The sequence below is a fragment of the Zootoca vivipara genome, chromosome 8, assembly GCF_965207765.1.
Source record: "Zootoca vivipara chromosome 8, rZooViv2.hap1.1, whole genome shotgun sequence".
Taxonomy (NCBI): domain Eukaryota; kingdom Metazoa; phylum Chordata; class Lepidosauria; order Squamata; family Lacertidae; genus Zootoca; species Zootoca vivipara.
This window is the reverse complement of record NC_142591.1, coordinates 68996381-69019664: the sequence shown is the minus strand read 5'-3', so window position 1 is coordinate 69019664 and position 23284 is coordinate 68996381. Positions and strand designations below refer to the sequence as shown.

General features: G+C 41.3%; 1 protein-coding gene across 1 annotated transcript in view; it reads left to right on the top strand.

Annotated features, from left to right (window-relative positions):
* The window catches only part of EIF3E (eukaryotic translation initiation factor 3 subunit E), a 31717-nt gene that overhangs the window by 7688 nt on the left and 745 nt on the right, over positions 1-23284 (top strand). The window contains exons 4-12 of the mRNA XM_035125417.3: positions 3515-3557; positions 4536-4640; positions 8218-8343; positions 9791-9915; positions 11913-12039; positions 12563-12664; positions 13195-13304; positions 21175-21277; positions 22712-22846. Coding sequence (XP_034981308.1) covers positions 3515-3557; positions 4536-4640; positions 8218-8343; positions 9791-9915; positions 11913-12039; positions 12563-12664; positions 13195-13304; positions 21175-21277; positions 22712-22846 — 976 coding nt within the window. The remainder of the gene's footprint in view (positions 1-3514; positions 3558-4535; positions 4641-8217; positions 8344-9790; positions 9916-11912; positions 12040-12562; positions 12665-13194; positions 13305-21174; positions 21278-22711; positions 22847-23284) is intronic.

Below are 23284 nucleotides of genomic sequence, written 5' to 3'. Positions count from 1 at the left end.
ACAAAAAATGAAAGCAACAATACATATTCAAACATAAAAAAAGTAGTTGACTTCCCCCATTTCCTTCCCTGGTTCCATTGTTTATCATCATACCGCATGTCCATTTTAAATGATAAAATCATTACTTATTGTCCAGTCATAAAGTCTTTACAAGTCTTTTTAAAATCCTGCTAACGTATTAACCTGTGTACATTGCTTCTGTATATATGCAATAAAGTCCTTCCAATCTTCTTTAAATTCATTGTCATCTCTTCCTCTTAATTTCAAAGTCAATTTTGCCATTTCAGCATATTCCATTAACTTCACTTGCCAATCTTCTTTAGCTGGGACACCTAATTCTTACCAATTTTGTGCTAATAATATTCATGCAGCAGTCGTCGCATACTTAAACTTTTTGCAGTCTTGGCATATCCACTCCTGTAATACCTAGTAGGAAAGCTTCTGGTTTTTCAACAAACGTTATTTTAAACATCATCATTAATTCATTATAAATCATTTCCCAGTACTTCTTAACAATTTTGCAATCCCACTGCATATGAAAAAAAGTCCCTTCTGTTGATTTACATTTCCAACACTTACTTTCTTTATTTTTATACAATTTTGCTAATTTTACTGGAGTTAGCTACCATCTGTACATCATTTTCATATAATTTTCTTGAATTGCCATACATGCAGTAAATTATATATTTCAGTCTTCCATAATTTTTCCCAATCTTCCATTGATGTACCGTATAAGATGACTTTCTAACCCATGAAAATCGTCTCAAAAGTTGGGGGGCCATCTTATACACCGGGTACTAGAATCTGGGAGTCCCTGAAGAAGTGCACGCTCGGGAGAGGGCTTCGCGACCTGGATTAGCCCGACAAACAAAAGGGAAGGCTTTCTTGCACTGTCGGCTCCTGTTTTAGAGAGGGAGAGGGGGCTGAGCTGTGTGTGCTCAGCTTGCTAGGGGTTAAAAGGAACTGAGCAGGAGTCCTAGAGAGGATAGCCCGCTCAGCCCAGCTGCCCGAAGCTGCACAAAAGGGAAGGCATTCCTGCAAGGAGAAGGCTGTTGTCTCTCTCCTCTGCAAGTGCTGCCTTCTGGGTGGGCGGACGGTGCTCTTGCTTTAAAGAGGGAGAGGGGCTGAGCTGGGTGCGCTCGGCTTGCCCAGCCACCCGGGAAGGCTTTCCTGCAAGGAGAAGGCTGTTGTCTCTCTGCTCTGCAAGTGCTGCCTTCTGGGTGGGTGGAAGGAGCCCCAAAACAAGAAAATGCCATCGAGTTTCAATGAAACCCAGGAGCATAGGAAGTTGCCTTATAGACCACTATAAATCATTGATATACTTATGACATCAGATGATGAACAGGAGAATTTTGAAGGCTTTTATCTTGAAATTTTGTTAAATACCATAAGGAAGGAGGACAAAGTGAAAGGAATTGTGATTGGTAACAAAAGGTTCAAAGTAAAGGCCTTTGCTGACGATATCATCATTACAACAGAAGACCCAAAATCAAGTATACCTAGCGCTATAAACAAAATAGAAGAGTATGGAGAGCTGGCAGGCTTAAAAATAAATTATAATAAAACAAACATTTTAGTAAAGAATTTGGAAGATAATGAAGAAAAACAATTACAGGATATCACAAAGTTGAAAATTAGCAAAAATATTTAGGAGTACAGATGTCAATCAAAGGAATAGATTTGATTCAAGATAATTATATTGAAACTTGGAAGCAAATAAGGAAAAAATTTGAAGTATGGAAGAAATTAAAACTATCGTTCCTGGGCAAGATATCAGCGATTAAAATGTGTGTTGTCCCAAAGATGAATTATCTCTTTCAAAATTTACCATTGTTGGGGAAAGGAGAAGCATTTTAAAGACTGGAAGAAAGATATTGCCAACTTTATATGGAATCTCAAACTTATACCAGACGTTGTTAGAATGGGAAACTGAAGAGGAGCTAACGAAAAATTCTATGATTAAATGGAGCCAGGATTTAGGGAAAACAATCAATCTACAAAAATGGGAACAATTATGGAAAAGAGATTCGAAATTCACTCCAAATTATGATTTGATAGAAAATTTATTAAAAATGCAAAACCAATGGCATCTGACGCCGGCCAAACTCGCTAAAATGTATCCGGGGGCTAGTAACAAATGTTGGAATTTTTAAATAAAGAATTTTTAAAAATCCTGAAGTACTCTTTAAAAAAGCAACCAGAAATTTTCTTACTAGGAATGCTAGAGGATGATATAAAACCCAAGGACAGATGCATAGTAAGTTATGCGACAGCTTCAGCAAGGCTTTCAATAGCAAAAGCATGGAAATCGCAAGAGGTCCCAAGTAAGGAATATTGGCTACAAAAATTAATATTATAATTTGGAAAAAAACATGAGATAATAGAAGAAACGAGACCGGAAGAAATTGAAAATAAATGGAAATTGCTTATGGACTATATAAATACATTTGTGGAAAGGCCGACTCTTCTCTTAGATGTATAAGGGTTCTAGAATTTAGTTAAATTAGTTCATTGAAATAATTACCTAAAGTATCTTGTTGTAAGTTATATGTATTTATTAGATCAAATCATATAAAAATTAAATAATTATCGAAGAAGTATAGTGTGTGATTTACAATAGGCTCGGTGTGGATAAGTCCAACCCAGGCTGAGAAGTAACAAGGGTAGGGGCAGGGGTGGGAAAAAGGGAGGAGGGGGCGGGGAATATGTATATTACAATATGTTAAATTGCATTGGAGATGTAATCTTTTTGTATATGTTTCTTTTTTGTATGATTGAAATATTTAATAATTTTTTTAAAAAAAATTAAAAGAGAAACTGTCAAGTGCCACTGCTGCATCTGCCACTGTTTCCATACCCTTTTTTTAACCATCTGGTTTGGGGATTGCAGAGCTAGGTACTATCCCCTAAAGGGCTGTATTTGGTTAAGAGGTGACAGGTGCTGATTTCTACCGCAGAGGAAAAAGGATTACAGGTGACGGGACATAATAGGATGCTGTCTAAGGCAGAGAGATACTGCTCTTACACTCTCCAGAAAACAAGAGGAGGGCTATTGCACCCTGTGCCCATATTACAGTGGTACCTCTACTTACGAATATAATGCGTTCCGAACGCACATTCGTAAGTTGAAAAAGTTTGTAACTCCAATCCCATAGGAATGCATTGGGAGAAAAAAAATGCAAGTCGAAGCAACCCTATCTAAAAATCCGTAAGTAGAAAAAATCCTATCTAAACCGCATCCAAGATGGCGGACGGAGCTCCGTTCGTAAGTAGAAACATTCATAAGTAGAGTTAATCGTAAGTAGAGGTACCACTGTATTGAAAGTTAAATAATACCCAGCCGGCGGCATGCAAAAATGCATGCTGCAGCAGTGTGAGAGTTGGCCTTGAGTGAAAATGAATTTACTTGTTCATATATGAAATGTAGAAAAATGAATTTGCTTTCGGTGAACAGAAATGTTTCTCTAATGTTTCTGTGTGATTTATAACTACAATGAATTCTTCTTTATTACAGGGATGGTCGGATGCTATTTGACTACTTAGCTGACAAACATGGTGTAGGTATCAATTATTAAATCTGTAAAATTATGTATGCATGATGCAAAATAAATGGGCTTCAGATTTGAGAACTGGTCATGTGATTGATTGTGTCCTTCTGTTATGTATGTATTTGTAGCCTGCCTTGTATACTGAGTGGTCCCAGGGCAGGTTATAAAAGCACAGTTAAATATTAAAATCACATACCTCTTTTATGCAATGATTCTAAACTTATGGTGAGCAGCTATTTTAATGTTTAGTCTCACAATGTGAGCTGTGAGGTGGAGAGAGATGTCTGTTAGTGGGAGCAGAGTCATTCCATTGGCCATAAGTTAACCATTCTATTTGGGTATTGAAATCAAAGTTCCTCTGAGTATGACTTAGTTAGATACAACCCTGTGTATTGATTGGTTCAAAAGGGATGCAAGCTGGAAGGCCCTCTGGCAAAAGGCTTTGACATCTACTGGCTAGATAAGTGATGAGAATTCAGTCAGTACTGAACTGGGCATGTCACGTGAATTTTTAAAAGGGGAAATTCAGGCCTCTGAGTCACAATCTAGTCACTTGGAAACAGTTTCTGGTTGTCAGTGCTGGTTGACATTACTAATGACAAGTCTGATTAAATCTCATTCTACCTTTTCACAAAGACAAGTTTTAGTTAGATTATGTCCATTTCAGCATTGTCTAAGCATGCACAGAATGAGGACTTCATTGTTGTGGGTGAAGTATAACTTTTTTGAATATTTTTGCAATGTAACAGACTTCTGCAAGTTAAACAAAAACAAACCTAGTATATTTGAGAAATAGGTTCTATTGCACCATGCTCCCTGCTATGGTAGCTTTGCACTTGGGAAGAATTCATGAGCCCCCACCATCAATAATTTTGTGCCCTCAGGACTTTGCCTCTACATTATTCTGCTGAATATTTAGACAAGACTGAACTACCTCCAAAGCAATTTCTTGAAACATTTTTGATATTTGTTCTGTTTGTCTTGCAGTTTAGGCAAGAGTATCTAGATACACTCTACAGGTATGCAAAATTCCAGTATGAATGTGGCAACTATTCAGGAGCAGCAGAATACCTGTACTTCTTTAGAGTATTGGTAAGTTTTTTGTATATATAAATAATTTAAGATTATACTTTTAAAAAGTTTGTGGGCCCTAAATTGGACATCCATATGAGTTTGCTTTTAATTTTGAGTGCTAATATGAATATAAATTCCTCCTTTCAGGGTAGACACTTTCTAGTAAAACCTCTAAATTATTGGCAAAATCAATGTGTTCCGCGTGTGTGTGTGTGATTTTTGAGAGCAAGCTGGAAATCTTATTCTTTCACCTCAGCTGTAGTCAAACAGTGTACCTGCCTAAAGAGAAACAAAACTGTTTCTTAGAATGGCACTGCTGCAATTAACTTAGTCTTTACCTCACTTGTTGTTTAGTTGTGTCCTTCATGACCCCATGGACCATAGCACGCCAGGCACTCACTTGAGTCCTGTCTTTGTAACTGCAACATGAAAAGTTAGATGCGGACTTGGCTTTCAAGTACCACACCAGTCCAGCCAGTGAGATCTAGCCACAAAGCTGTTGCAGATTCTCATTTTACCTATTGTACTTAATGAAATATATGCAGATGGGGATGATTTATTTTTTAAGACTGTAGCTTACTGCTTCACTGTTTTAATACTTTTTTATTTCATTGTAATTTTATTGCTGTATGTATTGTATAAGCTGCTTTGAGATGCCATTTGGGCTGGCAACAGGGTTTAAATGTAGGAAAATAAATAAAAACATAAAATACATAGCAGAACATTTAATTTCTAAATTAATTACAGAAACAGAAAAGTGCTGAGGCACAACTAAAGTGAAGGAATTAGATGGTAATGCTGAATTTAGTGGTTCCTTTTGAGAATTTTGTCAGTGTTTGTCAGTCTTTCCTTTTAATATCATGAAAGACTTTGAGTAGTACAGTGGTGCCTCACTAGACGAATTTAATTCATTCCACAGGTCTTTTCTTATAACAAAAAATTCGTCTAGCGAATCCCATAGGAATGCATTGAATTTTTTTTTGAATTTTTTTTTGTCCATAGGAACGCATTAATTGAATTTCAATGCATTCCTATGGGAAACCGCGATTCGCTAGACGAATTTTTCGTAAAACGAATTTGTCTAGCGAGGCAACCTCCGCTAGAAAAAACCTTTCGTTAAGCGGAAATTTCGTTAAGCAGGGCATTCGTTAAGCGAGGCATCACTGTAGTCTTGTACTTTGGAAATGGCTTATACCAATAGTTCAGAAATGTGGCAACTTAGAACAACATGAAGAGTTGATTATTCATGTCACTTTGTGTGGTGATAAGAGCAGATCTAGGGCAGTGAACTTTTTGTGGCTGGTTGAATGAACGTTTTATTCTGTTTAGAAATGGAAATTAATGGTTGGATAAACTGACATTTTGAAGCTAGTCTACTCTAATATAGCCTTACCTGAAGTTGTGGAGAGCTGAGTAAAAAATGGCATGTATGACGTTGTGCCCTGAACTTGAGCAAAGTAATGTCATAGTCTTTTCCCCACCCTCAGCTAGGGGGGGTGGGGGGGATGAAAATATGTATGGTTCTAATATCATTTGAGGGTTCTGGAGTGTGTATGTATGACATTATTTGATATCCTCAACAAATTTAGTCTCTCTGATCTTTCTGAGCACAACTTTCAGTTAAATGACAAAGCTTGTTACTGGGATGGAAGTATAATGATAATGAGGTAGCATTCAAGGCACAGCGACAACTAGCTGATGAGGCAGTAGTTGATGCTCAAATTTCAGAAACTTCAAGGGCAGAGGAAATCCAGTTTAGGTGGATAGATCTTTCTGGAGACATGGCAATGTACAGTGCTTGATCCAACTTTTCTTTCTTTTTTAAAAAATTATTTATTAGGCATTTTCTCTTCAGTCTTTCAGAATTTCAGTTATATTCTGTAGATTTTAAAATAATGGTTAAATACGGTATGCAACTGTTAATGTTTTGAGAGAAGCTAGTTTACTTGTCTCTGAGAAGAAATTTTTGTTTAAGTGAGATTTTTGAGAAACGCAGGCTATGAAAGTACCGTATTTTTCGCTCCATAAGACACACCCAACCAAAAGACGCACCTAATTTTTAGAGGAGGAAAGGGGAAAACCCTTTTTTTGGGGGGGGGGATCAGCTCAAAGTTGTGCAGTTTCTTGCAGCTTTTTTTGCAAATGGAAAAAGGCCCGTTTGGGGGGATCAGCACACAGTTGTGCAGCTTTTTTGCAAAGGGGAAAAGCTCCATTTTTTTGAGCATCAGCTCAAAGTTGTTCAGCTTCTTTTGCAAATGGGGAAAGCCCCGTTTTGTGGGGGATTAGCTCACAGTTCTGCAGCTTTTTTGCAAAGGGAGAAAGCTCCATTTTTGAGGACCATCTTAGTTGCTGGGCTTACCTTGGAAAGGGAAAATAATCCTGTTTTTATGGGGTTCAACTCACAGTTCTGCATTTTCTTTAGGAAAGGAAAGGGAGCCATTTCTACAGTTTCCAGACAGATAATCTAATCAGCCAGTCACATGTCGCTGGGGAAACATACAGCCTCCCTCTGCAGAACATTGCAACAATGGAGGCTTGGGCAAGGGGGCGGGGCCTGGAAGGGAGCTAGCTTCCCTTATCTCCCTTCCAGATCTCTTGCAATCAGCTGCTGAGCAGGTTCCTTTCAACTCCCTCTTTCCGTCTTGTTAGCCTTTAGCTCTTCCTAAAAATAAAAAAAACCACAAACAAACCACGATCTGCTTTTTGCCCTTGGGCAATCCGGCTCCCGGGACCATGCATTTGCTTCATAAGATGCACAGACATTTCCTCTTACTTTTTAGGAGGAAAAAAGTGTGTCTTATGGAGCGAAAAATATGGTACCATTGTAATGGATTTGAGGCTATAGTGTTGTTCTCTGAATGACTTGCAGTTTGGTCTTGTGTCAGCTAAAGCTGATTGACCCTAACTTGAAATTCAGTACAGTAATTTTTTCTTTTGGCACATATGTGGATTTGTGTTACAAGGTGCCTTATAAATAGTAAGAAAGAATAAATGTGTTGAAACAACCCATGCTGAGCTGTAAGGGTGCATATTGTAATTCTACAAGTTCTCTATTATATAATGATATCTTAAGCTGAAATTACAGAAAGGGTCATGCCATCCCCATAGCCATCCCTGTTAAGCAGTCCGTACAAGCCATTACTCTAGACTATAGTAGTCTGCTATAGATTTTCCTCATTCTGATTAGCAGAGGTTTTCTGTAGAGCTGGTGGTTTTATTAGTTAAGCTTTAAACCCTTTTAAATTAGTGCGTGAAACCCCAAACTACACTGAAGTATTGTTGACAAAGGAATTCTTATTGCTTGCATTGAAAGTTCTGTGCAGAAGCTGTGGCTGCCAATTCTCCAGGCTTTCCTGGTTTTTAAAATCTCCAGCTGAATCTCCTTGGAAATGCCTAGTGCCGCTGATTGTTTCCTAGAAAATCAAAACTGATTTACTAAATGAAACACAGCTCATTCTCCCAAAATTGTGGAACAAGCATGTCAGTGGCATATTCTCTCTCTACTGGTGCCAGCAAGTCTCTAATCAAAATGTTTGACCTAGAGAAGTATTAAATTATTGTGGTTATTGTAATTGGATTCACTTATTTAAAACAGGTTCCATCAACAGATAGAAATGCTTTGAGTTCACTCTGGGGAAAGCTGGCATCTGAAATTCTGATGCAGAACTGGGATGCTGCCATGGAGGACCTTACAAGATTGAAAGAGACAATTGACAATAATGTGAGTTTATTTTTATTTACATATTGACAGATAGCTGGTGTGGGAAGAGGAATTGCAGCTGGTGGATGTTGGCAAATATTTAATATCACTTCACATTTTGCTCAAAATAGTTATGGTTAGCAGTGCTCTTGGAGTCTTTCTTTTTAGGCAACTTTTGCCTGAGAAGTCAACTAAATCAACTGATTTGTTGATGATTCCCCATTGCTTAAAAGAAATGGGAATGTGGCTTTCAGAAGGGGAGTAGCAAGTGGCTAGATACAATAAAAGTTTAAAATCTGTGTAGAAAGAGTGTTTTTAAGGACATATTTCTGTTCTCATATTACCATATGATAGTAGAACTAAGGCAGGGGTCCCCAAACCACGGCCCCCGGGCCGGATGCGGCCCAATTGGCCTCCCAATCCGGCCCGCGACGACCCCCGCCGCCTGCTGCCGCCGCCCGCTCTTACGGCACGCGGCGCGGCGGCGATCTTCAAAATCGGCAAAAAATCGCCGAAAATCCTTTGTGTGCATGCGTATGGGCCTCTCCCGACCCAGAAGAGGTCATTTCCGATGCACTTCCGGGTCGGGGGAGGCCCATACGCATGCGCACAAGCGATTTCCGGCGATTTTTTTCCGACTGTGTGCGCACGGGCGCGCACTCCCCCGCCCTCCGGCCTGCTGCGCGCGCACTCCCCTGCCCTCCGGCCCGGTAAGTCTGGGGACCCCTGAACTAAGTGTTGCCTACTTGTGAGTGATTGAGACTCTGAAGGGTTTCAGACAGGCGCCTTTACCAGCCTGACCTGAAGACGTTAAGGATTGAATCTGGGATCTTTTGTATGCAAAACATGTTGCTCAACTATACCATACCACTATAGCATTTCAGAACTCATGCTGCCTCTGACGTCAGGAAGCTGTTGATGGTAGAGACAGTGGGTCCCACCTCTCCTGGGTGGCATCATGAGCTGTGCCTCTGCAGTTTTGCAGCAGCTCCTTGCTATTACTTGCAGGCAGAGGAGGCAGTAGTATGCAGAGGTATGGTATTGGCTGGGCACTATGTTGAATGATTTTTCCTAGTTGGTATGGTGGCTCAAGGATAGTCATGCAGGACCTGTACAAGTTGAAACTCTGTTGTAGCCTACTAACAATTGGAGTCCAGAATACATAGAATTGGCTTTCTGCGTTTCCAAAGCCAGGAAATTGTGCTCAGTGCTGTGGCAGTGGGGAAATCCAGCCAGATGCACGGCGTATAAATAAATAAGTTACACGAGAGTTTTCTGTCCCTTCCACCCCCTGTAGCCACTGCTACCTCTGAATTCGCAGGGGTGGAGACTATCCTGGGAAATGTGGGCATTTTGCTTGGGGGGGGGGGAGGAATGTCCCTCCTGTAAACTTAACTTTACTTAGGATCCAAGAACTAAAGTACTGTAAATGTAAACTGTTCAGTAAAATACCTTTCTATTTTTTCAGTCCGTCAGCTCTCCTCTCCAGTCTCTTCAGCAGAGAACATGGCTCATTCACTGGTCTCTCTTCGTTTTCTTCAACCATCCTAAAGGCAGAGATAACATAATTGATCTTTTTCTCTATCAGCCCCAGTGAGTTGATATATACCTACAAAAAAGGGGGGATGTGTAAGAATGTAGTAATCCAGTTTTCTGCCCTGATGATGTTAAACATTTCTACATTCTTTAGAAGGTTGTTCTATGCCTTTGAAGTAAATGTACTGTTGTATCCTTTCCACGGTTTTGAGGGTACAATATAGCTCCATATTCTCTTACACTTTTTAAAACTGGTATGTCTGCATAAACATGCATAGAATCCGGCTAGATGCATGTGAAGCCCAGACATTTAGGAAACAGAAGTAAACTCTTAATCTAAGGAGTTGAATAGAAATTTGATTACATTTATAATCAAACTCTTATAACTCTTGGCAAAAATGAAAGGTACTAAGTGCTTCATGTTACATTACCGTAGAAACTTAGCTATGTGATTAGCAATTTGATACTTGATGTGCCAAGTTTAAAGGTTTCTGCAGTACTATGATGCATCAAATACTGAAGGGCTGAATATTAAAGGTACAATCCTTTTAGTGGCAACTACCATAAACTTGGAAGAGGCATTATTTCATAGGTAACTTCATCTTGGCATGCTGTCTCTGATATTATATTACGGTACATTTAAAGTTGCCACAAAGAATTTTAAGAGTACAGTCTATTTTAGGGTAGGTGGGTGGTGATGTCAGTGTTGCATGAGGTAATGCACTGATTCATTGCCATCTTCTAGTGTTTTTCAAGGACGTATGATTCATCTGTTGTAGCCCTTATATGCATTATAGACAAACAGTATGTGTGAATTAATCTCAAGACTGATCTGTCTCGGACAACCTCTACTCCAAATAATTTTATTGCACTCTTATTATGATGGCAACTGTTTCCACTTAAGTTTGCACCCATTTTCCATCTGCAGTCAATCCTGATTTGTTTCGGAATACTGTTTTTGCCTAGTGCCTTTCAATTCTTATTTCATGCAACGCCATATTACAATTTAGGAGGTTAAATTTGTGTGGAATTTAGTGTATATTTTGTCTATCATTTACCATCTCACAATTTGGTTTTAGATGATGATTTTGATTTGCATTCTGCCCTTTCTTACAGTGCAGCCTAGGGTGTAGGAATGGCAACAGAAACAAAACATGAAAAAACAACAAGTAAAAGTAGCTAAAAACATTCCTAAAGCATTTAGCATACAGTACAATCTCTTTGAAATTGATAACATTTTGTGAGAGTAACCAATTTTAAGTAACATAATAACATAATATTCCCGTTAAGGAAATGTCCTGAATGCAACAAACTGAAAAGCAGCCAAATATTACCACCAACTCTGCTGTCTAGCTTAAACTTAAAATATTTATGATATGTGCTTGAAATTGTATATTCCTGCTCAATAGTCTTATTTGTTGGTAGAGAGTTCAAAGACATTATTTTCTGATGGTTAGATTGGTAAACTTGCCTCAGGGTTCAAATGTTACAATGATTTGGTCTGTGATCAGTTGATTCCAACTGATGGGAGACAATATTGAACTTAGTTTTACTCAGGGCAGGACATTGAAATTAATGAACATTACTAAGTTGGTCCATTAATTTGGCTGGGTCTACTGGGAGTAATTGAATGCCACCCCTTAATGTAAAAATGGGCCTTTCTCGGTGAGGATAAAAATATAAACAAAAGGATCACATTTATGGGCAAATGCCAGAGCACAGGAGCTTGTAAGAGACACTGGCAACTTCCTACTTATTTTTCCTCTTTTTTTTGTGGGATGAAGAAAACAAAAGCTGTTTGGGGAAGTTTTAATGTTTGATGTTTTATTGTGTTTTTAATATTCTGTTGGCTCAGAGTTGACCCATAAGCTGCCCAGGGTGGCTGGGGAGACCCGGTCAGGTGGGCGGGGTATAAGTAGTAAATTACTACTACTACAAAAGTTGCTGGAGCTCCAGTAGGCAAGGCTTTTTCCTCTTCTGACTTGAGTTTTCTTATATTCTCGTTTCCTTCAAAAAAATTCCTTCTCACTCTACAAAACATTCTGCTTGTGCAGGTATCTTAATGCAATTCAGACGATGTGCCCACATATTCTTCGATATCTGACTACAGCAGTAATAACAAACAAAGATGTTCGGAAACGTAGGCAAGTGTTGAAAGACTTAGTCAAGGTTATTCAGCAGGTAAGGCATACTTTGTTCATACTGCTAATTATAAAAAGCCTACTTTCTAAGTATGACTGTATTTGAACAGAGGCTGTGGGCCCTACCCGACTGTTGCTATTATGGGATGGGATCAGTCACATGCCAACAAATTCATGTTGTGCAATTATCACTGATTAGGAGGTCTGGCACAACAAAACTGCTTCCTTAAAAGATCTGACTTTTTATGATACAAGAAGTAATGGGAAAATCCACTGGAAAGTATGGGATAGCACTTGATTTGACGCAATAGGATCTAATCTCTGCAAACAAATCAGGATGAATGCTCAATAAACAAGCCACCTGGAAGTATCTGATACCAAGTTGAAACTTTGTTTTTAGTAGCAACATCAAAAGCTTGTAAAGAGCTTATTATTATAATTTGGGATGTGTTCTGTGGTGCCCATTGGTGCCAAGTTGGGGACTCCAGCAATGAGGGATTTTTGATACAAATGTTTGGGAGTAGAATTTGGAGTTAATCACACAACTATTCTTCACTATGCAGGAATCCTATACCTATAAGGACCCAATAACAGAGTTTGTAGAGTGCTTGTATGTGAACTTCGACTTTGATGGAGCTCAGAAAAAGCTGAGAGAATGTGAATCGGTAAGGGTTTTGTTAAAGATTACTCTTGTTAACAACAAAGAGCCTGTATGTTGGCCACAGATTCATTATATTGCCCCAAAACAAAAACCTCCATGTATTCACAATCTCTTGTTTAAAGTATCAATTAATGTTTGAGAGATCTGGGAATATTGGGGAAATGTGCCCCTACCAGTAACACAGTAGTTTAAGATTGCTCAGATCTGGGGCTACATGATTAGCATCCTGCTCATCTAATCTTCAACCACAGCATCCCAACACTAGATTGTCTGGGGCTAGGTGAGCTGAAAACTTCCTCAGTCTCATCAGTACAATGTTTTGAAGGGTATTTTTACTTCTTTCTCCCAGTGGTCTGTGCAAGAATTCAAGGGGTTAATTGAGGTAAGGGTATGTATGTTTCATACTGTGAATCCCCAGTCCTAATTTTACCTTTCCTTTCAGGATATTTTTAAGGGCTTGGTGTTTGTAACTGAGGGATTGTCAGAGCTTTGCGATTTTTCTCACCCTTGTAATTCCTGTATGGCTTCTTGCAGGTTCTTGTGAATGATTTCTTCTTGGTGGCATGTCTGGAAGACTTCATTGAGAATGCTCGTCTCTTTATATTTGAGACTTTCTGCCGCATCCACCAGTGCATCAGCATAAAGTAAGAAAACTAGAAGCTCAGTAGGAAAACTCTTAGTTTGGTAACAAGTTGTACTTAAAGGATAATGTTGTGGAGTTGCTTCAATAGTGGTTGAATTATAAGCTAAAAAGAACTAACATTATGGCGACATTCGGCCATCGTACTAAACCAGGGGTGATGGTACCCTGCAACTAGCTTTCATCCAGGGGTCTGGGTTCTTCCCTCTAGCCCATAGGGAGCAGCTGAAGGGGTAAAGGGCCTTGAAGTTGTGCAGTTGCAGGTCCTTGATTTATTTGAATAATTTGTATACTAATTCATATTTCAAAGAAATCTCAGCGGTTTGTATCCTAGAAATGCCACTAAGATACAACAATAACATTTTAGATAAGAAGAGTTACATAACACCTTAAACATTGATGTAATCTAAAGCAACATATGGGGACCATAAGAACTACTGTCAGGTCCAAAATTCAGCAAAGAAACCATCAAATCTACAAGCATGCATTTATAGGTAGCAACAGGAGTAGTACTCTCACTTCTGCTGCTGTTCTCCGCTCAAGGTGAGCAAAATTACACACTCACCACTGCAAAAGATTATTGCTTTCACCAGGGAGCACCTGCAATCATTCTTCCTTATCAACAAAGGGAGAAGCTGGTGTCCTCTTTCTCTGTGTACCCCAAAAGAGTGATCTGCAGCAGCACAGGTTGTTGTTGTTAATACCCTGCCCATCTGGCTGGGTTTCCTCAGCCACTCTGGGCGGTTTCCAACAAAGATTAAAAATACATTAAAACACCAGTCATTAAAAACTTCCCTAAACAGGGCTGCCTTCAGATGTCTTCTATTTATTTGAGAATCTACATATATATCCCAAGGCAATCTGGAGACAAGATCTACAGACTGCTAAAATAATTGTAAAAATAGTTCAGAAACAACTGATTATACCTTTAAAAATAACACAGAAAGTTTGACATCACCATGGGCTACCTACAGGAGCAGTGAGCTAAAATTATTTTAGATGTTTTGAGTCTGAAAAATTAATGGAAAGAAAATCTTGTTCCGTGCCGTTATGATCCCAAAGGGGGTATCATTCTGACAAAACTTTTGAAAGTACTATCTGCTCATCTTAACTTGCTTGTGTGTGCTTGTTTATGTCAATAGGCACATATAAGTGATCCTGACCAGGAAGGGAAAGGAAAGATTCCCATGTCTCGTTAAGTGTGGTGCCTTCTAAATATTTCAGACCTTTATTGCAGATGTCATAAACCACACATCCTGAAAGTTTTCTCTTTCATCTTCACCCTTATAGTCAGCCAGTGTGTGAGAGGCTGAGCATGTGAATTTCAGATCTTCTCTCAAGATTGCCACATCATGCTGACCTGTTAGGATCAAACTTAAAAGTGCAGTTCCTCTGCACTAAGTCCCTGGCTTCAGACAAGAGCAGTGATTGAAGCTATTAAGTGTATATAGTCATGACTGTTAGGGGAAGAAATATGAATGAATCAATGCAGTTCAGGGAGGAAGTGCCTTTGACTGAGTCTTCTTGCTTGATTAGTCATTGTAACCCAGGGGTCCCCAAACTTTTTCAGCCGGGGGCCGGTCCACCGCCCTCAGACCCTTCGCTGGGCCGGACTATATTTTTTGGGGGTGGGGGGGAGCCGAAATCCTATGCACATTGAACATATTGCATTTGGTGCACAAAAAACAGGAAAACAATACAATATTTAAATTTAAAATAATGATTTTAATCAACACAAAATAATATTTTAAATAAAACAACACCATACAATATTTAAATTAAAGAATGATTGTAATCAACAAAAACTTCAATGGGAAGAATGGGAAGAATGGGCCTGCTTTTGGCTGATGAGATGGTCTATATCTGGTTCCATATTGGTCACTGCTAGTCTTAGCAAGTGATGTAAGTGTTCATCTGTCAGTCTTGATCTCGTGGGAGATTTCAGATGTTTCATCCTAGAGAAAGTTTGCTCGCAGACATATGTGCTGCCAAAGACCGTTGCAAATCTGAGTGCATGGTTTCTGATGTTTGGATATGTCTCTGAGGGGAGAGATGCGTAGAAATCTGCAAGGCTGCTTGTCTTGAATGCGTCTTTCAAAGCATCACAAGTTTGCAGTTCAATCAATTCCATTTGGTGAATGGGATCTGCAGTGTCAATGTCCACACAAAAAGGGTTTCGGAAAAGATGTATGTCCTTTTCATGGATGTGAAGCTCCTTAAATCTTGTTTGGAACTCCTTTTGCAGACTCTCCACTAAATCCACACATGCTTCTTTTGGGAATGGAACTGTTGGATTTCCCAATGACCGGTTTTGAGTTGTGGGGAGATGAAAAAAGTTTTTCTCCTTCACATGTCTAACAATTAAGTCTAATTTCCCTTGGAACGCTTTCACATGTGCAAACATTTCACCAATGAGCTTCCCCTTTCCTTGCAATTGAATATTGAAACTGTTCAGTAGCTCGGTTATGTCAGTCAGAAAGGCAAGCAGCCATTTCCATTCGTCATCTTGGAGCTCTGGCACTTCTCTGTCTTTCATCAGCATAAAATCATAAACTTGAGGAAGTAATTCGTAGAAACGTTTTAAAACTCTTCCTCGACTCAGCCAACGGACCTCTGTGTGGTATGGTAGATCTTCATGCTCAACATTTAACTCTGACAGAAATTCTTGAAACTGCCTGTGGTTAAGTGCATGAGCTCTAATGAAGTTCACACAGGACACCACAGTTTTCATGACTGCGTCCAACTTCAGCGATCTTTTGCAACACAGCACTTGTTGGTGGATAAGGCAGTGTATTGCTATTGGATGTGGCTGATTGTGTCTGTCCATCTCTTGGTTGATGTGTGCAACCACTCCTCTTGTACGCCCCACCATGCTAGGAGCACCATCTGTTGTGATACTGGCAAGTTTAGCCCAGTCCAACTTCAAATCATGGATAGTTTGCTGAACTTTTGCAAAGATATCCTCTCCAGTCGTTGTTCCCTTGATGCTTTGCAGTGCAGCAAGCTCTTCTGTGAATTCAAACTTTTCATTTGTTCCACGGATGAAAATTAGGAGTTGCGCAGAATCACGGATATCTGTGCTTTCGTCCAGTGCCAGCGAGAAGTAACGAAGCTTTTCTGAGGAATTTTGCAAAAGTTCATGCAAATTTCCCCCCATTTCTTCAATCCTACGAGTCACTGTGCTTCCAGAAAGACTCAATGTGGAAAACAATTCAGTCTTCTCCGGACACATCTCTTTGGAGGCTGTAAGAATACATTCTTTAACAAATTCTCCCTCTACAAAGGGTTTTCCATTGCGGGCTATAAGCCTGGAAATCTGAAAACTTGCTCGCAAAGACGAAATGTTCTCCTGCTTCCGCTTCACAAACACATTTTGTTGAGCTGTCAAGGCAGTTTTCAGTCTCGCTATTTCATCTTTTCTTAATTGTCCTGTCAAAGAAGAATATCTATCCTTGTGGTGAGTATTGTAGTGTCGTTGGATATTGAATTGCTTGAAGACAGACACTGTGTCGTGGCAAATAAGACAAACGCCTCTTTCTTTGTATTGGGTGAAAAAGTAGTCGTATGTCCACTGTTCGTTGAAAACTCTGCACTCGGAGTCCACTTTTCTTTTACGTGACATGATTTCCTATGGATGGAAAATTGGTGTCAGTAAAATACCAATAAACTTAGAAGAGCAAGAAAAATGATAATGGCAACAACTGATTATTTGCCATCGCCCTAACTATTTTATAACCATTCAGGGCTGTCTTAAGAGAAAGCAAAGCAGCGAATAAAATAAAATATATGTGTATTCTAGGCCCGTCTCTGAAAACTAACTATGCATTGCTAAACTAACACATTATTTCCACTCTGTACTGAGTTAATCCCTGTGCATGAAAATGTGCATAAAAATGTGCACTGGATATGGCCAAGGGCCATTCCACTGTGCTTGCTTACCTGGTGCCTTGGCGTTTCTCTCTGGGTGGGCAGCAGAGAGAGAGAGAGTCTCCTCTTTTTAAAAGGTGGAAGGACTGATGGGACGAAGAAGCTGGGGGTGAGGCCTGTGGGAAAGAGAGAAAACAGCTAAGCAGGAAAGAAAGGGGAACATTAGTCAATTCTGAAGATCTCAGATTTCAAGGCTGCAACTTTAAGTTCATTTCTCAATAAGAAATTTCTTCTCAATTCAGGGGGACATACTTATGAAAAAATATACATTTGGCAAAGCAGAAAGTGGTTTGTACAAGAGAGAACAGCTCTACAGGGCTTGGCCCTTCTAGAACCAAACAAGTGACTTTTAACATGAAGAAAGCGAGAAAATACACAAAGCATCTTTTGGCAGATGCGCCTACCCGTACCCAAAAGCTTCGCACTGCCGGAATCTCAGAAGAAGGAACTCCTGTTCCAAACCTGGGCTGGAACTCCCAAAGGAAGCCTGGAAACAAGCAATGGGAGAAAACTGGTTAGAGATGAGGTGGCATGGGGTAATTAATAACAGTTGTCTGCTGTGTCTGTGCTTGATGGGTGTTAACAATGCTAAGGCTTGCTTCATGCATGTATCCATTCATGTTGGTGCTGGCCACAACTCAGGCATGTGGAGGAGCTCCCCACGGAAAAACCACAGATGTGGCTTGAGTATATGTAAGCCAAGTCTAATGCAACACCCTCCCCCTGCCACACTTGAAAGGAAAGGGAAATGGTGTGCTCAAAGAGGGCTGGTGAGGAGGACATCAGGGGAAGGGTCGTGGGTCGGTGGTGGTTAGAGAACATACATTGCATTTCCATGCAGAACTGGGAGAGGCCTCCCCCTGAAACCCTGAAGAGCTGGGCTGACAAAACTGGGCTAGATAAATAGTCTGATTCAGCATAAAGAAGCTTCTGTGCAACTTGCAGGAAATTGAGAACCTTGTTCATAAAGTGGCAAGTCAAGAGTTGCAAAGAAGCATCTTTTCACTCACTCCCTTTGAGGGTATATATGTGGCAAAGCAACAAAGCTCTAACAAACTTAAGTAACGTGGTACCGGCTCTGAGCGAGGCATGTGCAAAGTGCCTTTTCCTCGCCAATGAGATGAACCCTCGAAAAGATCACTCGCCCCTCTGGTTCGGTTTGGCTCTGGAGAGCTTGCGCTCAGTTTGGGACAGCCAGGTGGGCAAGCCAGCGAGGCTTTGCTTGCCGGCGAGCTTGAGACTCACCCAGCGCCTTTAATTGTAGAATTTGGCCAGGTGGCGACGGAGGGGGCCATTAAGGGGACCGCGGCAATGGCGGCGGAGGAGGGAGCCACCAGGGCGGCTGCGGAGGGGGCCATTAAGGTGGCCGCGGCAATGGCGGCGGCGGAGGGGGCCACCAGGGCGGCGGCGGCAATGGCGACGGCGGCCAGGCGGCGGAGGGGGCCATTAAGGGAGCCGCGGCAATGGCGGCGGAGGAGGGAGCCACCAGGGCGGCTGCGGAGGGGGCCATTAAGGTGGCCGCGGCAATGGCGGCGGCGGAGGGGGCCACCAGGGCGGCGGCGGCAATGGCGACGGCGGCCAGGCGGCGGAGGGGGCCATTAAGGGAGCCGCGGCAATGGCGGCGGAGGAGGGAGCCACCAGGGCGGCTGCGGAGGGGGCCATTAAGGTGGCCGCGGCAATGGCGGCGGAGGAGGGAGCCACCAGGGCGGCTGCGGAGGGGGCCATTAGGGCGGTGGCCAGGCGGCCCAGGCCAACTCCTCTTCAAGCGGCAGGTCGGGCCAGCCCAGCTCCGGCGGCGGGAGCGGCAGCGCGGCTAAGCAGAAACACAGAAACATACACACACACACACACACACACACAAACCACGTACCTTTCAGCAGGGGCTGCTTGCGGCGGAGGGTGGAACGGCAGCAAAGAAAGGGGTTTCTCCGGCTGGCTCTGCTCTGGCAAGAAGCGGCTGCTGAAAATGGCGATCGGCCAGCTTTGCACAGCCCCTTTCCTCCTGTGCACGTGCAGCTGCTGCCCACCCATTGGCTGAAGCACTCCGACTTTTTGATTGGCTGCTGCTGGCCAACCACGATGAAGGAGAGGGGGGAAATGGCGACGAAGGAGGAAAATTGCTCTCGGCTTGGCTCTCGGCTTGAAAAAAAATTTTTTAAGTGCGGGATGGCCATGCTGATCCCCAGACCTTTCGCGGGCCGGATTGGAAGGCCAATTGGGCCGCATCCGGCCCGCGGGCCGTAGTCTGGGGACCCCTGTTGTAACCCAATGGATGGCACAATTTGTTTTCAACAACAGCACAGCACCTCAAACCAAAGGGACACAGATCAAACCCTTTCATGCAACCCCACACCTAAAAATAGTTTATTCAATATTTTAAAACTTTTCTGAATAACTATTGAGGGAGTGTGAGATACTTTTCTAAAATGAGATAAAATAATTAGACCTGATTAGCAGCTCAGTTTGGAACCTCAATATTAGAGACCAGGATAAAATTTCGCAAATAAATATGCCTAATCTGGTTTCAGAGTTACTGTTTCCATATGGTCTTTCATATTATTCTTCAGACAACAAATTTGAACACCTGAAGGGTCAAGTAGAAAGATGTGAGGGCAGCCCTGCCCTTTGAGGGATGCTGTGTGAGCTCACTGGCCAATACACAACCACCATTAGTTTGAAGCAAGATGTCTCGTGTCGGATTTTAACACTTTAAACAAATTACTGGGTAGTTGAAGCTCCACAGCTGAGAGAATAATCCTGCAAATTTAATAACTTAAAAGTATGTTGTCTTAACACAGGCAGCCAGAAGGCAAAGTAACTAAACTTCAGTAGAATGTAGACAGAGATTGCATTAGGGAATGATTAAAACAGAGGTTCCAGTGTAGCATGTTGGCCAGGTTTCAGGTTAAAAACAGTGAGCATTTCTGAAGTCCAGCAGCTGGGGGAATTTTCAAGTTTATAATTCTCAAGGAAATGAAGCACCAAAAAGGAGAGAGCCCAAAACTTACTAGAAAGCCACAGGAAATGCCATCTGCAGAGTGTCTGTTGACAAAGCGGCAGATCTGGGCTGGCTCTTGTAAAGAATAAGAAACTGAGAAAACATTGGACATAAAGTGACCTCCTTGATAGAGCGTTCATATTGTTACAAACCTATGTCTGATTCTCAGATATTGGGAACAAGTGTTCTCATGCGGCACATAGAAATGCCATCTGCCCAGTGCTTTATTACTAATTGAATAAAAATAAAACCCATCCCTGCAACGGTTTATTTTGTCAAAAAGCAGGCAGACATTTAGCAAATGAAAAGTAGTGTAGAGTCCTTTTATAGTGTGTGTTGCTGTCCTAATGATTAGCTACTTACCTAACCAAATCTAATTCATTCTAATTTCTGGCCCATTATAATTGGCCTTCTCCTTCATAAATTTAAACTATTGTGACTAGTGTAACGTTGGTTTTTAAATAGTATACATGAAATGATCTATGAATCTCACTCATTTCTAAAGGGTTGTGTTATTAGCTGCTCTCAACATGAATCAGATGGACAGTGAAGTGTTTCACACAATAACATCAGCTTATTTCTATGAATACCTCTCTGTTGTTTTGTTTTTCTTTTGTAGTGTAAATGGGCAGATGAGTCCACAGTGGATCAAACTTTATGAATTGTAAACAGTCGGCCAGTTCTCTCCCTGATGCTAAATTTAAAGGGTCTTTATATGTGTTAAAATGAATTATAACCAAGAATATTCTGTCGTGCAAAAAGGTGTTTTTGCTCTTCTATTTATCCCTCTCTTGTTGCTGTTAGCTGTTAGAATACCAGTGTTTAAAACAGTCTAAAAACACTGCAAAATTTCAAAGATGCTGGAATCATCAGGCATATTGTTTACAGTTATTTAACATGTTCTCTAATATTTCAAACTTTATTAAGTGTGTTTTTTCTTCTTCTTCAGTATGTTGGCAGATAAGTTAAATATGACCCCTGAAGAAGCTGAGCGATGGATTGTGAATTTAATTCGGAATGCAAGGCTTGATGCCAAGATAGATTCAAAATTGGTAGGTTTCCCATTGCATTGCACGGCATAATCTGATTTATTAAGGGGAACTCTTAAAACTCATTACTAGCTGCAAGATCTCATGGCTTCAATATCCTGCCTAATTCTGTATTTTTGTTGGCTTTCCCCTCCTCTGCTGCTGCTGCTGCATTGAGTAACATTTAGCCCAGGGATGGGGAACCTGTTGCAACTCCCTTCAGTACTTGCCAGCATGGCAAATGGTCAAGGTTGATGACAGTGGTAGTCCCATTATTTGGAAAGCCATGGGTTTCATATTTTTGAAAATTTGGTCACTAATTTGTGACATTTTGGTTGGTCCTAATGCAATTGTTGCCCAACTGGATTTTACTGAAGGGCTTCTTGCCGACTCCTGCTTTCTTCTCCCCTCCCCCATGGCCCTGCGGCCCATACAAAAATGGCCTTTAGCACTTTTTAAATGAGGAACAAGAGTACACCACTCCAAGATGCATTGAGTGGATGGCTTTAGATGAATATTTTAGATGTATACCTGGGGCATGCAACAAAATGCTGCTCAGGGTGCCAGACTCTGCATTTCATGAACTCTGACCATGCTCAGTTCTTAATGGGCTGCTTTGTGTTCTCTCCCGCCCTGCCCCACCACCTTTGCAGGGCTTTTCCTGAGTTTTTTGGACTTCTGCCAAACTATAAGTTCACCCAAGCCTGCTGCTACTTCTGCCTTATGCATGGATGTTGCCATTTTAGATACAATCTCAGATTGATGGATTTGATTATTTTGGCCATATTTGATTTGCCTCTATTATTATTTTGTTTTGTGTAGATGCATTATGTTCCAGCTTATTAACCTGCTCTGAATTTGCTTATAATGTAGTGGGGCAAGGTTTTGAAGCTGGGGGAGGGCATAGAAGATCAAGGATATGATCAGTACTTTATAATGACTTTCAGCATGTTCCTAGTCTGTCTCCTCCCCCCCCCAACCCCCCCCCAAACTCTCATATATTAGTACTCCCTGCATGTAAGCAGAGATTTGGTGCTAGACCTCTCTCCAGGAGAAAGTTCTGGTATTAGTGTGTCCCCCCCCCCCCCGTGTTCACCAGTTTTCAGCTCTTGTCCCAAATTAATTGGTACGTTTAGGGATGGGTTGAGATGCAGATCAGAAATTTGTTGAAGGATAAATACAGTACTAGAAAACTTACATATGCCCTGCGCACACTTACCAAGTATAGAATGGGGTCAGATGGATTTTGTAACATTCGTTAAATATCAGAGTATTAGAAAGTTAACGGCAACCCTGTTCATCAATGACGTAAATATGAAGGGAATAAAATCTCCATCAATGTGTATGCCCATAAGTTTCCTTCCATAAGGAAGACAAATAATATCCTGTAAATTTTGTATCCCGTACAAAACCTGTTTTCAGTATTTGAGGCAATATTTGTATATATATTTTTTGTAGGGTCATGTTGTTATGGGGAACAATGCAGTATCACCCTATCAGCAAGTGATTGAAAAGACCAAAAGCTTGTCTTTCCGGAGTCAGATGTTAGCTATGAACATTGAGAAAAAGCTGAACATAGGCGGTAGGGCTGAGGTAAGTCCATGTTGTCCTGCCAGTATATTATTAATTTAAGTAGAAATCTACAAAATGGAAATTCATAAAGGATTACAGTGAGATTGTCAGGGGGACTCTCTACAGGGAGCCTCCCTCCATCATCCTGACCAGCACTTCCCCTAGCGACAGCGATAGCAGTGGGTCAAGGGGGAGTGGAATGGAGGAGAGAAGGCTCAGCGAGGCTTCAGAGCCCTGGCAACGCTCTGGGGAAACAGACGGTGGAGGAAGGGCTCAGCGAGGCATCGGAGCCCAGGCACTGCCCCAGCCAGCAAGGGGAAGAAGGGGCACCATTCCTTCTGGCGCCTGAATTGAGGCGCGCGCCCAAACGCAGGGCTAGGGGGCGGCGTTTCGGGGTGCCCAGGTTATTATGCTGGCCCCAAAGCAGACGGGCGCCATTGCCGGGTTCTGAGAGTGACT